Here is an 18194-nt window from a genome sequence, read left to right on the forward strand (position 1 = left end):
GTAAAATCATTTTTCTCTAGATCTTCTCTATAGTTAATACAATTACGGAGTAAAGAATCATTTTCTTTTGATAAATTTTGCATAATAGATTTATGAGCTTTGCAAAATCTACAATAGAAATTAGCAGAAAATGATTTTGAAAATTCACATAAACTGTTAATTCCTAGATTATCCCCTAATAATAAACCTAGGATAAAATATACATGTTTTGGACCAGAAGGAGTTTTTATTGTTATACCATCATTACCCAAACTGTTTATTTCATTTACTATATGTTTGAAACACAAATCATTTCCAAAAGTTTTTACATCTCTAGATTTTATAAGGGCTGTTAAGAAAATGTTATTAAGCTTTGAACTATGCTCACTGAGAGGAAAACTATAATACACTGCTGATAATGAATGACACATAGATTTAGAACCTAATGGATTGTTGAGCTCTACATCATCAATATACATAAAAAAAGGCATAACAATTTTATTTTGATATGGAATTATTTTTTCTTTCCACAATGAACCTTGAATAAAGTTAGTTATGGAGTGGTTGTTTAATTCAGGACAATTTATAAGTTCATTATATTTATTAATTGCTGTATTTAAGTTATTATTTTGCTCAAAATATGTTTTTATTTGAAACTTAAGAGGCACTAGAACACCCTTCGTGAGTATTTCATTATATGTCGTTTGTCCATTATTAGAAATTAAGTTTACTTCATTGTTAATAGTAAACTGCTTATATTGATCACTTATAAATTCATTGTTTTTAAGCCAGTTATTTAACAAATATTCAATCTTACAAAACTTAAATAGATCTGTTATACACTTATACCTACTATTACTTGGGAAAATTTAGATAGAATTAATGGTTCTTGTACTTCCTTTTGAATAACACCCATTAATAATTTTATAATAGGATTTAAAATGTTATTTTCAATATCACTTTGAATGTTTTGAACATCACTTTTACAAAAATTATTATTGTTATGCAATTTTAAACAAAATTTTACTGCCCCCAAATGTAATTCTTCAATGCAATTGTTTGTGTCAAACGTTTCCTCGTTCAGTTTGGCTCGTTTAGGTTGATCGAATAAAATATTGCTAGCATCATTATTATCAGAATTATTACTAGAACTAATACTGTTGTAATTAATAGTATTTGTCAAAATACCACTGTGTGAAACTGTAATTTCAGATAAGTTATCTTCTACAGAGTTCACGTGCTTGTTAAGGATATGTTTTTTTAAACTACTTAGACTTTGAAAAGATTTTAAACAATCGTCCTCTACACAGGTATATGAATTAAACGGACCTAACAAGTGTATAATCTTATAATGGTAAATAAGCGATGGTAATGATGGTACATTTAATTCGCAAATGAAGCATTTCATTTTGTGAATATAATATTATGTAATATAAATAATAGAGTAACAGATACTTACGGTTGGATTTGTCGACGATTTAAAATATAAATTGTAAAATTACTTGAATTTAAAATCAACGACTCGAAACCACGATACGAACACACACAGCAATGTAAATATTTGTAAATTTTAAAAAATCAACGACACGAAAACGCGATGGTGCGATACGAACATTACGAAAACAACACATCAAATGAGTAAAAATTAAAATTAAATATCATTATACAAAATATAATCTTAACATGGTCAGTCTGGATTACAGAAATAAAAATATTGTTAATTTAATAGAGTTATTGTTGAATTGATAAATCGATAGTACACATTTGAAAAAAATGGGATTTCCAGTAATGTGTATCTATTTTTAAAATATTGCCATTCCAAATATGGATAAAAATACAGTTACTTTAAATTAACAATATAATTTGTCAATTTTATAAATTCGTTTATTTGGTTTAACAAAACTATTTATTAAATATAACATATAATTGTTAAAATAATAAATTGTGTTTTATTATATGTTCAGGATAATAACAAAATATTTTTTGTTAATTTAACAAGTCGTTATCAATTTGATGAAATCTTCGTTGTTAATCCAATAAAAATAGGATTAATCCAATATAAATTTTGTTTTAACAACAAATATATGATTAACTTAGCAAATTTATTTTTGTTAAAATTTAACAAAAGTATTCTGTTAATTTCACCATGGTTTTTTCTTTCTGTGTAGAACTGTTTGCTTCTGGATTAAAATAAAATGGTTCGTTTTTCATAGTCGTATCATCATTAACATTACTACGTTTAGCGTTCGAACTAGATAAATGATCCTTAATTGGTGTTAAGTTAATTTGAGGAGATCTAAGGTTATTAATTTTAGCTATATGTTCGTTTAACTGTTTTTCTTCATGTTTCATTCGATCATACAGAGGTTTTACAGCGACTGACCATTTATGATACTATGAGGTTTTAGGTTTCCCATCTTCTTTTAAATGAACTCCAGTAGTTTTCAAAATGTTGTAATAGTTTTCTATATCTTCTATAGTTGTTTTTTCGATTCCTTCTCACATAATAAAGACCATAGTCCTATAGTCCAAGGATAGTATTTATCGAGCAGCTGTAAGTTACCATGACTAAAAGTTATAGTATGTTTTCCAATTTTATATGAATCACTGACTTTATCATAATACATACCGTAGGATTTATCGTATCGTTTTATTGTAGAACGTTTGTTATTGAAAAAATGTTCAAATGATGAATTTAATTCATCGTCATCATCTTCGTTACTAGAGCATATGGTTTCTATTTTTTTTAATTCAGTTGGTTGTGAGTTACATAAAGTATTTTTTTCTGTCCGTGTACTTAATGGTTCGATTATTGGCTTAAATACATCACGGTAATAGTTGTCAGAATCTATAACACCACGTTTCATTTCCATTATTTTCCTTTTAATATTTTTTTTTGATGCTATTAAATTTTCTAACAAAACTTTTTCTTTGTTCATTGTAAATTATAAACACAATATAACTGTATCGGATGACTACTGATAGCACTATGTACGGTATAACAGTACTATGGTGTATATATATATATATATATATATAAATTATTTTATTTTAATAAACGTATGGAAACCGCATCTATATCTTCCTTCATTCATTTCCCGAGTTTTATCGATAACCAAAAACCCGTAATCACTGTGATTCCAACAGAAATGACACATTTTCCGAAATTCTGAGAAATCCATATCTGCAGACGAATGATCGTTAAATATATGTCGTAAATTTGTATCATCTTGTTTCAGTATTATTAAAAAATTTGAGTTATCTCTTACTAACTGTTTTGGTATTTTAGAATACGTTTGCGCCAAATAAAATACAGAGCTAGCACCTGAATGTCTGCAAATGCTGAAATATTCTCTGATTACAGATTGTGGTCCACATATAACATCATCAAAAATTATAATAGAATATGTCTTAGTTAAGTTCGGTTTTATGACCTTATCAACGCTAGTAAATATGAAAAAATTAGCACCTTTTACATCGTCTATTTTTTTTTTTAATAAAACATATTTTTCCTGATTGGAGGTTTTAGAGTATAAATAAATATTTTCAAATCTTAACCCATTTGCATGTGTGTTCAGATTGTACATTATATTAGTTTTTCCTGATCTGCTGGGGCCGACTAGTATAGCACGTATAGTATCAGGTAATAACGAACCGTGTCTTGATGGTTTTTTTGCCATCTGAACATCTACATTTATAACCTCTAATTTATCTTTTTGATCAATCAAATCCATTTTTTCTTATATATACTCTAGAATTTTCAATTGTTTATCAGTTACTCAGTAACTCGTAAGTTAAAATCAAACAAGACTGGCAAAGAATTTGTAAACTCCCTTATAAATAGTCTCCCAGTTGAAGCCCATGTTTCAGGCTTGTAGTCAATATTGTGGTCCTGGTACGAAATTAAATATTGAAAGGAATATGAAAATATTATTATTTTTTTATTGAAAGGAATAAAAATTTAGGCGATAGACATAAAGCTGATAAAGTGTTAGAAAATCGTGCTTGGGAAAGATATAAAGCAAACGACACTCCTAGAAAAGAGAAATTGTTTGTGTACGCGGTAACAAACACGATGAAAGCTAAAAGAAAAATAGGTATGGGTTGTAAAGGTAAACGGAAACGTGTTACAAAAAACAATAGTATGCTAACTGCGAAGAAAAAAAGAACCTCGAAGAAAAAGAATAGTGGTAAAAGGTTGATTCCCATCCCAGGACAGTCAGGAGGTGTAGTTCCCTTAATACCTATATTTGCAGGATTGTCAGCACTTGGTAGCTTAATGTCTGGAGGCGCTAGTGTGTGCAACGCAATTCAAAATTCAAAAAGTAAAAAAGGCAATGGTTTATATTTAAACAATAATGGGTTGAGAAAAAAAATATAATGATTACGCTACCTGACAGACCGCTTTCGACCCAAGATATTATAAAATACGTAAGAAAGTTGAAAATCAATCATTTCCGTGGAGTCTTTTCACGTGATAGCTTGCCTAAAAAACCGCACGTCATTGAATGTGGCATATTAAACTTAGACATATCTTCAGGCGACGGGAGCCATTGAGTAGCGTTTCATAAAAATAAAGATAAAGTCATATATTTCGATAGTTTTGGTGATTTACCTCCATCAATTGAATTACAACGTTATTTTAAAAAGTTTAAAATAGTATATAACTATTCTAACTATCAAGACTTTAATACATTCAACTGTGGACATTTATGTCTTGAATTTTTACAATGCATGAATCTCTTATACTAAGTTTAACTGGAAATTCGACTGTATTGACTGCAAATTATTTTCCATCTCTAAATGTTTACGAGGATTCAGAAATAGCTTTGTTATCTTTGCAAACGTTCAATTCATTTCCAAATATTATAAATGCAATTAATAACCGACTGAAAATAGAAGTAATTCCTTCAAAGAGAAATAAATATAAATTGCATACTTAAGAATTTTGTTTGGAAGAAGGATGCTATGAAATAGAAGATATTAACAATAAAATTGCAAAAGAGTTATCCCAAGTTAATAATAACTACGGAACACAGCTAGCATTCAGTCTACGTATTGATCCTGTTGATTTTAAAACGTATATAAAATGTAATGGAATACTTCAGTTCAATACTCCATATAGTATAGCACCTGTTTTTGGGTTTAAAAAGATAAGATGTGGACCGTTTCATGAAGCTCGTCGATCGGATAAAGCGGTCAATTTAAACACGATTAACTCTATAAAAGTATTGTGCAATATAGCACATGGGTCATTCAACAACCAACTTCAAAGTCATTCGATATATGAGTTTTTCCCGAGTGGGAGAACAGGAACAAAGGTTGTTCAATCTCCGTCAAACCTTATATATTACAGATTAAACAAAACAGATATTAATTTAATAACTGTTCAGTTAGTTGACCAAAACAATAATCCAATTGACAATTTTAACGAGACGTTGACAGTTGTTCTGCATATTAAACGTCACGGATCTCATTATTAAATTTATATCTTAGATTTTGTAATGTACGAGTCAGTTACTTTAAGTTTAACTGGGAATGCTACCATATTATCCGTAAATTATTTTCCGTCTATAAACCTTTACGAGGATTCAGAAATAGCTTTGTTATGTTTACCGTCATTTAATTCATTCCCAAATATTAATGAAAATAATAATAAATTTTCTATACAAATAGTTGACGATGAAAACAATAATACTCCTATGATGTGTTATATTAAATTGGAAGAGGGATGTTATGAAATTGAAGATATTAATCAACGAGTTAAGAAGCAAATAGATGACTATAATAGTGAAAACTTAACCAAATTAACATTCGATATTTCGGTTGATCCTAATGATTTCAGATCATATATAAAATGTAATGGGATACTACACTTTGAGATTCCATTTAGTATGGCACCTGAATTTGGTTTTGAAAAAAGACAATATAAACCAGAGTATGCAATTCATCGATCGGAAAAAGCAGTAAATTTAAACACAATTAATTCTATAAAAGTAATGTGTAATATAGCTCAAGGATCATTCAACAACCATCTACAAAGTCATTCGATTTACGAGTTTTTCTCGAGTGAGAGGACAGGACCTAAAGTAATTCAGACACCGCCAAATTTAATATATTACAAATTGAATAAAACAAATATTGATTCGATAACCGTTCAGCTAGTTGATCAAGATCATAATCCGATTGATAATTTTGGTGAGGCATTGACAATCGTGTTACATATTAAACGTTACGGATCTTGATATGGGATTAAAATTCAATATAAATCCGCTACTTCGGATCAGTTCAACTAGTCATAAGACTAAAGTGGTACCGGTAACATCAAATAAAGTAAAAAAATTGACGTTGACAAATAAAAAAATTTTACAAGCTCTAGGTTATCAATTAAAGCAAAATGCCTGAAAGTGATATTTTAGATATAAGTTCACGGTATGAAACGGATTCTAAAATAACAAAAATTGAATATCATTCATACACACCGTATACTACATCATTTAATAATAACGACGAAATACGTATATCAATTCAGCAAACAGATGTTTATCCGTATCTACACGAAAGCTTTATTTTTCTGGAAGGAATGTTTTCGGAACCTGACAAAGTTAAACTATCTAATAACGGTTACTCTTATCTCTTTGAACAAATACGGTTGGAAATGAATGGTATAGAAATTGATAGCACGCGTGTTCTTGGAATCACTAGCTCGTTGAAAGGATACTTATCCGGTACACCAGACAACTATAATTGTTATGAAAATTCTGGCTGGAATTTTAAAAACGCAACACAATCAGCAAATGATAAAGGTGAATTTAGTGCTTGCATTCCATTGAAATATTGGCTAGGTTTTTTTGAAGACTATAGAAAAATATTAGTTAATTCTAGATTGGAATTAATATTAACTCGAAGTCATAGTGATTTAAATGCATTAAGGTTGAAAAGTGGTATAAATACTACTACAGCCAAAGTTACTTTAAACAAAATAGTATGGAAGGTTCCGCATATTACTGTTGACGATGGAGAAAGGTTGAAATTATTGAAACTTGTAGAAAAAGAAAAAAGTTTGTTTATTTCTTTCAGATCTTTTGAAACTTTTAAATACCCTGAACTAGGAACCGCTAAAAAAGTTGTATGGAATTTTAAAACTGCATCGAAATTAGAAAAACCGCGATTTATAATAATCGGATTGCAAAAAGGGCGTAAAAATACGTTAGAAAAAGACTGTAGTATTTTTGATCATTGTAATCTAACAAACGTTAGAGTATTTCTGAACTCAATAGCTTATCCGTACGATAATTTGAATTTAGATTTTACAAAAAATAATTTTACCTTATTATATGATATGTATACATCATTTCAAGAATCGTACTATGAAAAAAGTATACGAAATCCGATATTGAGTCCTTCTACTTTTCTTTCAAACGCTCCAATTATAGTCATTGATACTTCGAAACAGAACGATTCAGCCACAGCCTCAGCAGTGGATGTACAATTAGAAATTGAAGCTTCAGAATCGCTTACAGGTGTAACTGCTTATTGTTTATTGATTCATGATCGTATTGTAGAATATGTACCTTTTACTAGAGAAGTAAGAAAACTTGTGTAAATACAATTTATAATAATAAAAAAGTTTATTTAATAATTTTGCGTTCTTTTCTTGAAATAATTATTTCAGTAGGTGGACAATATATATGTTAACACCATATTGTGTTACACGGTAAATCTGAGTTAGCGTAACATTTAAACAAAAAAAAATTTGAGATTTTTTTGTTACACAGTGAACGTGTGTAGAAATCTCATTGTAAAAAAAAGGTGCTCAGAACATACATTAGGGTTTTTTGAGAATTTTGTTACACGGTGGAGCATGTAGAAATGCCCCCTTGAAATGAAGAAATCTCCCTGTAAAAAAGTGCTCAGAACATACAAATATATACTACTGTAACTCACTGACTGATAAACGTAGAGTCTGAACAATGATAGATCGATGCTTACAATTTACACGGTACATTCGTAAAATCGTATCACAAATTTAGTGTGTAATAAGAAAGCATTTTTCAAAATTCGCATATTAAAGTGGTGCTTTCACAAGATTTTTGAGAATCAAAACAGTCAATGAAAATGTCTAAGTTTTGAACACCGTTAAACCGAATAGTAAATAACAAATTAATCAAAATTCGAATCATATTATATAGAACTAGCTGACTCGACACGGCGTTGCCCGTGTGTTACTTTCTTTTTTTGCATTTTCGTATGCCGTGTGTTAATTTTTAATTTAATCTTATTGATAGTGCTAATATTACGTCGAATTCACGACGAAAGATTTGTAATGTGGCAGTTTTTGTGCCTACGTATTTTAAAAAATTCTCCTGAACAGAACCGGCACCCTGGTGATAGGGCGTTGTGAATAAAAAATAATTAAATAAAACATATATAATGATTTAAAAGTAAGTAGTTATAGTTTTAACTGTTATAGTTTTATTTAATTATTTTTTATTCACATGTCCTCAATTGAAATCAATGCTTCATTGTAAATTTCTTCACTGATTTGTATATTTGGATTTCCCATTCTATTCTGTATTTGATACAAAATATCATCACACATATAATCTTTGTACTTGATCCACAAATCAATTGGGTTTGATGGGAAGCATGTAGATATGATTATAGAAAACAATGTTCGTATTTGATGAGCGTGTGATGATATTACAGCATCATTGAGAGTTTGATCCCAATGAGCGTCATTTTCAAGCGATTGCAAACGTTGACAGGCTTCTCTGTAGGATACACACAATTCACCATCAACAGTTCGTAACTGTTGGAATGATGTTGGGCCACGTACATTGACTAATAGCAGTCGTAAGTAAAAACATTCATCATTGCTTGGATGTACTGAATAAATCCGGCCAATCGCATCGGTGGAATATACATCTGTATATCCTGGAACTGGTTTTCCTTGTTTCCGTCGTATAAATCTCCTTGAGGATTGATTCCAGGTATAATATTTTGGCATTTCAGAAAATAGCAATGTTTGTGCGAAATCATCGTTTTGGCATGTCTCAAAAAAACTGGTTAATGTAGTAGATGGTGGCTGAGCAGCTCTTTGTACTGCGTTCTGTGCTGTAAAATACACTCTTTGTCCATTTTCTAAATGCACAGCTAAGTGAACAACAGAAGGGTGTCTCTCATGAATAGGAAAAGAAAATATTCGCCAAACTGCTTCATTACTACTGACATAGCGGCACATTTGGTATTGGGTAACTTCATCATTGCAATTCTCTGCACCAATTCCAATCACAGCCATATCATTCCCTTTGGTTACATATTTGCAAATGTATTTAATAGATTTCACTGAATGGCAAGATTCAACGTTTATGTGTGCTTTGAACGTCTTTGATAAAATTGGTGAATATGGAACAATCCAACGATTATCTATTTCAATATCTTGTTGATTTAATTTGACAATTGTTGATTTTCCATTGTCTGCTGTCGATCTGCGACAATACAATGGATAACCGTCATTACCAGTAATTGTTTCCGATATTAATGTCCGTGGATATCGTTTTGAACATTTACCATCCATCATACACGGTGAATTTTGATTAAGAGTTCCACAGGGACCATGTATCATGTTTTTGATAACTACCTCATGCAATCCAGGATCTACTTGTACATTAGGGATTTCAGCTGATATCACTGCATCAACTTCATTTGGCCTTATGTTTTCAACCAACCAAATCAAAATGTGTGCATGTGGTAACCCTAGTTTCTGCTACTCCACAGAATACATCCAGCAGCGTGTCTCACCAAACACATAATGTTTCACGATGAAATCCATTAAAGATTTCAACTTTTGTCTAAAGACTCTGGCTGTAATGTCATGACGATCAATGGGTGATTGCCCAGGGAATAACTCCTGCTTGATTTCTATCCGGTGCGGATTGCATGTAAATGTGATGAACAAATCTGCTGTACCATAATGACGAACATACGACATGGCATCTTGAGCATATTCGTGCATATGTCGAGGGTTTCCGATGTATGTTGCTGGAAGAATAATCATCCGACCAACATTCTGTGCATTTCCATCAGTATTAATCGCATCTCGAAGGTGAATATACTCTTCAGATCGGAGTTTGGTCTGATTCAACCTGATGAATGTTAATCTCTCCGTTTCGATTTTAACATACATGTCAACAACATATTTGTGATATAATCGCCGACATTTCAATATGTGATTGTCTTCATTTTCCCGAATCATTAGGCGGTATGAATAATAGTTCATTGAGCTGACTTTTTTGTTTGTTTCAGAACCTGTAAATATATTTTGTTTTTATAACATTGAAATATAAAATTAAAATACATAATATGGTTACTGATATATTATCGCCATAGCTAAACTAATATTTTAATTACCTGTAATTGGATTTATCATTTTTATTGAGAAATCATATCCATCTTCACCTTGCCAAAATATAATGGGATATTGTAGTGCATCATATGAGCGGTGTGTTTAATTTATACGTTGTAATCGATCATTCCGACGATGTAAAACAATATCACGGGATTCCAAGTTTTCTCCAACTACAATGATAGCAACTTCATCAATTGTTGGTGCATTAAAACGTCTTGCATGTTGACCTGCAGGTGTTTTATCAGCTTTGATTACAATTTTGTGATTATTGGATGGCATCAGATCCAGGGCAGTTTTACACAATATAATCAATTGATTGTGTTGATGAAATAAAGTTTGTAATTGTTCTACAATAGACCTCTTTACTAAATTGTTATGTGCACAACGCAGATCAATTTCTTGTGGTGAATTGCCCATAAAATAAATTTGCAGGAATTTGTTGTCTCTATCTGACACTGGTAACAGTGAACCTGCTCTGTGATATATTTGCCCTTGTATCTGTAAAAAAAAATAAAATATTATGGTGTGATATAAATTAATGGATTGTCGGTGATCAAACTTAAATAATATTTGATCTTAAAATGTATATATTTAGTTTTAACTAATATCTATCAAATTTTAAATATAATAAAAGTGACACTGAAACTGAAACACCATATAATATGATGACTAAGTGATATATTTCGTTATGATTAAGAAATTGAAGATTAGTGACACATCTTAACTTTGGTGACAGAAAATTTTGTTCGCTAATAATTATGAGTAACTGCTATAATACATACCTTGAAAGTTGGCATAACATTTTCCCGAACTACATTTGTTGCCCCAAATGAAGTCATTTGAAAGCAATTGTTATATTGTTGAATATTTGTCAAAAAGTGTATAGAATCTGTTCCTATTCCTGAAACCAATGAGTACAATGGTTCTGGTGGTGGATCCAATGGTATCAATTTCACTTTACCATTTGCGCAACACAATCCATTGGCTTCGTTTTTGTATTTTAATGCCTTACAGTGTGAGCAAACCGAGTTCATAGAACCAATAACAACACACTGGTAGTTACTGTAGTCAATTGACACATCGTAACTGAAAGCAGCTCGATTCAAACTTGCGCGATTATTAGTTGAATTTCGCGTTCGCGCTTCACGCGTTGTGATATCCGAATTCTTTCACGTTCATTTCGGTCGTCACGTTCTTGAGGACTTTATATTAGGATTATATTTTATTCAAACAATTAAATTGAATAAATATTGTCTATAATATTTCCATGGCAACACAAAAATATTATAGTTTTAATTTATTTTTTATATTTTGACGGTATCGGGTTCAAATCAAAACCTTGCTATAACATTTTAAATAAATTATTTATTTTATTTAAATGGTTGCCATTGACTACCAAAAAAAATTTAGTTTACTATTTGAAACCTGGACAGATGGCGCCTCTGTAATTTCATCACCATCTCGTCATATTTCTCAAACCTGATAACTTTTTCAAATTTTTCGTCCGTAAGAACCTTCTCCTGGCAATTCCGAACAGTTGAAGAAAAAAATCAGCCAAATCGGTCCAGGGGTTGTTTAGTTATGCGAATACCAACACATTTTGCGATTCATTTTTATATATAAGATTTGCATTTTTAACGGGCAACGAAGTGCACGGGGTCAGCTAGTATATCTATATCTATATATCTGAATATAAATCGAGATATAAATCTAGTGTCACAATGTTTGTCCTCAATGGACTCCTAAGCCACTTAACCGATTTTGATGAAATTTTTTACAACGCGTGTAATTTGGTCCAACTTAAAAGATAGAATAGTTTTTTTTTCAATATTTATTATTAATAATATGGGGCGTGCGCCGATAATATTCTGGAACTGATGATTCGTTGTCACAGTAAATTTCAAATTCACAGCAATAGACTAACATAACAAGTTATACTAAGTTTTATTGTTTTACCAACAGGCAACAATACAAAAACCACGAGATGGCACATTATTGTATTTTACCCACTGTAGTAAAAAAAAAAATGACATACCTTGAAACTTAAGTGTTAGAAATTATAAACTTCTTATACACATCTCGCGGGGTCCGCAATCCACCACGTGTGGATTGCCTACATGATAATATACTGCTCTCATAATCATAAGAGAGTCTCACGGCAACGGTAAGCAGAATGACTATAATATTATGACTTGAGTAACTCACTGACTGATAAACGTAGAGCCTGAACAATGATAGATCGATGCTTACAATTTACACGGTACATTCGTAAAATCGTATCACAAATTTAGTGTGTAATAAGAAAGCATTTTACAAAATTCGCATATTAAAGTGGTGCTTTCACAAGATTTTTGAGAATTAAAACAGTCAATGAAAATGTCTAAGTTTGAACACCGTTAAACCGAATAGTAAATAAAAATTAATCAAAATTCGAATCATATATATAGAATTTGCATTTTTAACGGGCAACGAAGTGCACGGGGTCAGCTAGTATAATATATATATATATATATTTGCGAAGCACTATTAACATTATTTTTATTATTATTGTTTATTACATAATCAAAACTCATTTTGGTTTCAGTTACATCAACTCACGTATCGTCAGCCCGCTGTTGTATATATAATGAAATTACAAAATATTAAAATAACATACGAAGCAGAAAGTCAATCAAACCGAGTCAGCAAAATTGCCACGACTACTTAAGGCGACGTCTGCAACGGGATGGGGGCTGTTTTGTTTGTTTCGCTTATTGTGGTAGCCAACGAGCTACAGTACTTTTACGTTTCTTTATATTATTTTATTTTTACATATTTTATTATATTTGATTTCTTTTTTTTAAAAAAAAGCGTCACTGTTTTTCTTTACTCCTTTTTTCAAAGGAGAAAAATATTTTTTCTTACGAGTGGGTACAGAGACGTTGTGGTGAATAACACTTTTAAAAAACAGGTAGTAAGACATTGTGGTACTTATTTTTTCGGCCAGCACTCGTTATCGTGGTCAGTCGAGAAAGAGTAAGACCTTGTCTAGGTAAAAGATAACTCACCCTCGAACATCCAGTACTCGTTATCGTGGTCAGTTGTTCGGGAGTAAAATAACCTTAGAGTTGTATAATGTAAATCCTGTTGGACTTTTATTTAATTATCCTATTGCGCAGCACTCGTTACCGTGGTCACCAAAAGGAGAACTTAAATTAAACTCATACAGCAGGTGTCGATAATTTACTCGTTTGACGGTTAGAGAATCGGAAACCGAAACATATCTGTTATATACACCAAGCCTTTGCGTGGCGTATACGACACCGCCAGAAAGGATTTGGCGGTTGTTTTCATATGAAATGCACAAGAGAAGTCATACGATCGTTAGGCTTCCGGTCCACTTGGAAAATCAACAGACCGTTTACTTCGCTCCGGGACAAGCCGAACGGCGAGTACACGACGATGTTCAACGTCGTACAAAACTAACCGAGTTCTTCTCGCTCAATGCACACGACGCAGAAGCTAGACAGTATCTGTACCACGAGATACCGGTCCAATACGCGTGGCAAGTGTCACATAGAAGATGGACCCGGAGGCGAAGGCGGATGGTCAACGACACTTTGGCTCGGATGTACGTGGTCAACCCTCTAGACCGAGACCGGTTCGACTTGCGAATGCTGCTGTTGCACAAGAGAGGCCCACAGTCTTTCCGAAACATGAGGACGGTCGACGGAGTCGTGTATGAGAGCTACGCGGCTGCCGCCGTCACGATGGGACTCATCGAATCCGATAGAGCGTGGTTCGCGATGGACGAGTCTGCGATGTTTGACACTCCTCGACAGTTGCGATATCTCTTCGTCACGATACTGGTGATGTACCATCCCGCAGAACCGTTGGCGCTCTACCAAGCGAGCGAGGCCACCATGATGGAGGACTTCAATCGGCGTTTCCAAGACGTTGACCGTAGCAGGGCGGCAAGTCTGGACGCCATTGGAGACCTTCTTCGTGCGCACGGAAAAACGCTTGCCGAATACGGATTGCCCAACCCGGACATCGCTATACTGGAACCCGAACCGGACGAACAACTGTTCGGGACAATAGACGCGGCGGCGTTATGGACACGACGAGTGGACGACCTGAACGATGAACAGCGGATGGTGTACGATCGGGTGATAGCGGCCGTCAACGACAACCGAAACGTCCAAAAGGTGTTCTACGTCGACGGACCCGGAGGAACGGGTAAAACGACGCTGTACGGATGCCTCATATGGTCGCTTCGTAACCGGAGGCGGTCGGTATTGTGCGTGGCATTCACTGGGATCGCGGCGTCGCTCATGGACGGCGGCATAACAGTGCATTCAACGTTCGTACTGCCGTTTGGTACGTTCAACGACGACGAGACGTCCAGCATCACCATGCAGTCTAAACGCGCGCAAAGGATACGTTATGCGCTTATCGTCTGGGACGAAGTGCCCATGTCACCGGGACCACAACTCGCGGTGGTCGATCGTTTGCTCAGGGACATCATGGGATCGGAATCTCCGTTCGGCGGTAAACCGGTCCTGTTCGCGGGCGACTTCAGGCAAATATTGCCCGTCGTCCGCCGGGGAAGCAGGAGTGTCATCGTCATGTCGTCGATTAAGCACAACTCTTTGTGGCAAAACTCGGAGAAGTTTGAATTGACGCGAAACATGCGCGCCGGTAATGATGCGGACTTCGCGGATTGGTTGCTCCTGCTCGGCAGCGGTCAATTGCCAACGGTCGACGGTGTTCAAGACACCGTTGAAATCCCACGGGAAATGGTATGTGACGTTGTCGAATTAATTGATTTTGTTTACCCGCAGCACATATCGTTGGCTAACGTTGACGATTTTGCTCGGAAAATTGTTCTGTGTCCCAGAAACGACGAATGCAGACAAATCAATCGTACAGTGTTACAGCGCATTGAGGGCGCTGAGAGGACGTATACTGCCATAGACACCGTGGTGATCGACGATCCCGACGAGGAAGCCAATTTTCCTACCGAGTTTCTCAACTTGCTGGAACTGAACGGACTGCCGCCGTTCAAATTGACGCTCAGGGTCGGCGCCATCGTCATGTTGCTGAGGAATCTTGATCCAAAGAGAAAACTGTGCAACGGTACGAGGTTAGTGGTCACCGAACTCCGGCGACACAACTTCAGAGCGAGGGTGCTGTCTGGTGATGGTGGTGCGCAAGACGACGTTATCATACCAGCGATACCGATGACTGCCGGTGGTGAGGACGACCTGCCTTTCAAAATGAAACGGATTCAGTTCCCGGTAAGGTTGTCGTTTGCGATGACAATCAACAAGTCTCAGGGTCAAACGTTCGACCGAGTTGGATTGCTCCTACTGTCGCCGGTGTTCACTCACGGGCAACTGTACGTTGCATTTTCCAGAGTCAGAAACGCTCAATCTGTCAAAGTCGGGATGTACGATGATGGTAACGGTCGATTCGTCACAAAGAACATTGTGCACAGGGAAGTTCTACTAACACGGTAGTAGGTATTAGCGACGGTGAAATTTTTCACAAAAAGACCATATCAGATTTAAAATAAATTAAATATAGTATTCTGTTCCTAAACATTAAACATCGCTTTAGTATTGGTCACTCTTAATTATACATTTTACTTCTGATATATTTTTTTTGAGACTTTCTAGCCGGAGACTACAGCATTATTTATATACAACTTGGTTGTATACCGATCATGGTTCTTTGATCCACCGAGCGATGGCCATTTGAAGTACCTAATCCTTAGGGATCCGTATATTCTTAGGTACTTCATGTACAGTTGGGTTCTTTCTACAGTCATGTAGCTGCTATTCACTGTGCACTGTGGGGAGAAAGTTCGACAACCTCCACGTGGTTCTATCTGGATGCGAATCAGCTACAAAGCGGATTCGTATCTAATAGTCGAACAAGTATTTCACATTTCAACTGTATAACTAATTGTTTATTATTATTATTATCATTATAATATATAATATAATACAATATTTGATCGGTTTGACTCTGTGATATTGTAATTAATTTGTACATCACAAAACATCTGTCATCTAAGCACCATGTATGTTTTGTACTACTGTTTTTTTTTTAACTTATATATTATGAGACGTTATGCTTAAAATGCTGGTTTAATGTAAACCAGTTATCTAAACATTATACATACTCATTCATCTTTTCACTTACAAAGCATTATTGATTTTAATTGGTTCTGAATAAACCAATACATTTTATTACAATAAATTGTCTTATTTTTATTTAACTACTTATTATATTTGATTAATGCTGAGTTATAAATTATAATTATCAAACAATTCTTTATTTTATTTATCTTTCCTTCACATATATTAATAATACTGACTATATAACGAATACGTGACACTGGTCAATTATGTAAAATATTATTACATTATTTTAAAATGTATTATGTAAATGATGATGTATTTAAAAGTACATATTACAAAGATTTACTTTAGGTGATGACTGATTGCTAGACCCCCCCTCAAATACTTAATTTCTATTCTATCGTGTAATTCTTTTGCGTTTCAAAATTATTCTGAAATCAAATTTCAAATATTTCAAATACCTACAATAAAAAATAAAAAAATAAATTAAAATTGTAGAAAAGTCAACTCAAATACTTATTGTTGTATTCATTGTAACTAATGCCAATTTTAATAATTCTTCATAATACATATTATAATCGATCCTACTGCGGCGATTTGATAAACACGGCCACCTGAACGCTCTAAATTTATTGCATTCTTTTCAAGTTATTTTTTGATTTTTTAATTTGAATTTTGAAAATTAAAGCTATTGCTTTCTCTTATACGATAAAATACATACGTCTACGATTTTTTTTTAATACCATATTATTACGATTATTATTAGTATAATAATATAAAGTGTAGTACTACAACGCGTTAATGGAGTACATTTTGAATTTTTATGACATTTGATATGTTTTATATAGTTTCCTACATATCAAAAACAACATCTGATATATCTGATATATCTGAACTTTGACATTAGGAGGTATGAAAATTATGGATTTAACTTTCGGACATCGATTTACATCATATATTATGATGACTGATAGCTAGACATTCAACTACCATTTTCACTAAATAAATTTTATAATATGAAAAAAAGAATCAGGCATGCGACGGGAGTACGGGACACGGTATCAGATTGTTCATATTATACTATATTGGTATCATAACCTACTATTCACACATCGTCCGCGATCCGACGCAGTCCGGATTGCCTACGTGGTGGGTTTAATGGCGTTTAATTCGATTTTTCCCAATGATAACTGGCAACTCGACTTGAATGCTCACATGTTGTTCGACTTTATACTTATTATCCTACAATACAACATTAGACTTTCGACGTCGGAGGCGCAGGCATCACGTGATGTGATGATTGATAGCTAGACACTCGACTATCATTTTCGCTAAATACATTTTTTTATATACAAAAAGAACAGGGCATGCAATGGAAAACGGTATTACACCAGTTAAGGACTGATAGCTAGACACTCAATTACCATTTTTCGTATTTATTTACTCGACTTCAGTACTTTTTTACTTTTTTAGTGTATGATTTCTTTTCTAGACACCCGATTATAATTTCCGACCGAATTCTTGATAGCACGATTTTCTCACGACCCCCTCGAAGGCGCCGAAGGCGGCTTCCACCAGCCCAGAAATCGAGGCACACCGACCCTCTCGAAGGTTAGGTTAGGACCCCCTCGGCTCCTACCAAACCACCGGAGGTTAGGTTAACTAAAATTGTGACT

The 18194-nt window shown here is 33.7% G+C and overlaps 2 protein-coding genes and 1 pseudogene across 2 annotated transcripts; 2 read left to right on the forward strand and 1 right to left on the reverse strand.

Moving 5' to 3' along the window:
• The first annotated feature begins 4709 nt into the window (after nt 1–4709).
• Nucleotides 4710–5581, forward strand: LOC126553286 (uncharacterized; annotated as a pseudogene).
• Nucleotides 5582–8473: 2892 nt separating this feature from the next.
• On the reverse strand, nt 8474–11424 carry LOC126553287 (uncharacterized). Its single transcript, XM_050208431.1, has 4 exons — nt 11173–11424; nt 10501–10888; nt 9828–10290; nt 8474–9692 (listed from the first exon to the last, which is right to left on the reverse strand). The coding sequence occupies exons 1-4, from the start codon at nt 11422–11424 to the stop codon at nt 8474–8476; spliced, it is 2322 nt and encodes a 773-aa protein (XP_050064388.1).
• Nucleotides 11425–14844: 3420 nt separating this feature from the next.
• LOC126553288 (ATP-dependent DNA helicase PIF1-like) lies at nt 14845–15891 on the forward strand. The gene has a single exon (XM_050208432.1). It carries the CDS (start codon nt 14845–14847, stop codon nt 15889–15891), a length of 1047 nt encoding a protein of 348 aa, XP_050064389.1.
• The last annotated feature ends 2303 nt before the right edge of the window (nt 15892–18194 follow it).

Source organism: Aphis gossypii, unplaced genomic scaffold, assembly GCF_020184175.1.
Source record: "Aphis gossypii isolate Hap1 unplaced genomic scaffold, ASM2018417v2 Contig00124, whole genome shotgun sequence".
In the NCBI taxonomy this organism is placed as follows: Eukaryota; Metazoa; Arthropoda; class Insecta; order Hemiptera; family Aphididae; genus Aphis; species Aphis gossypii.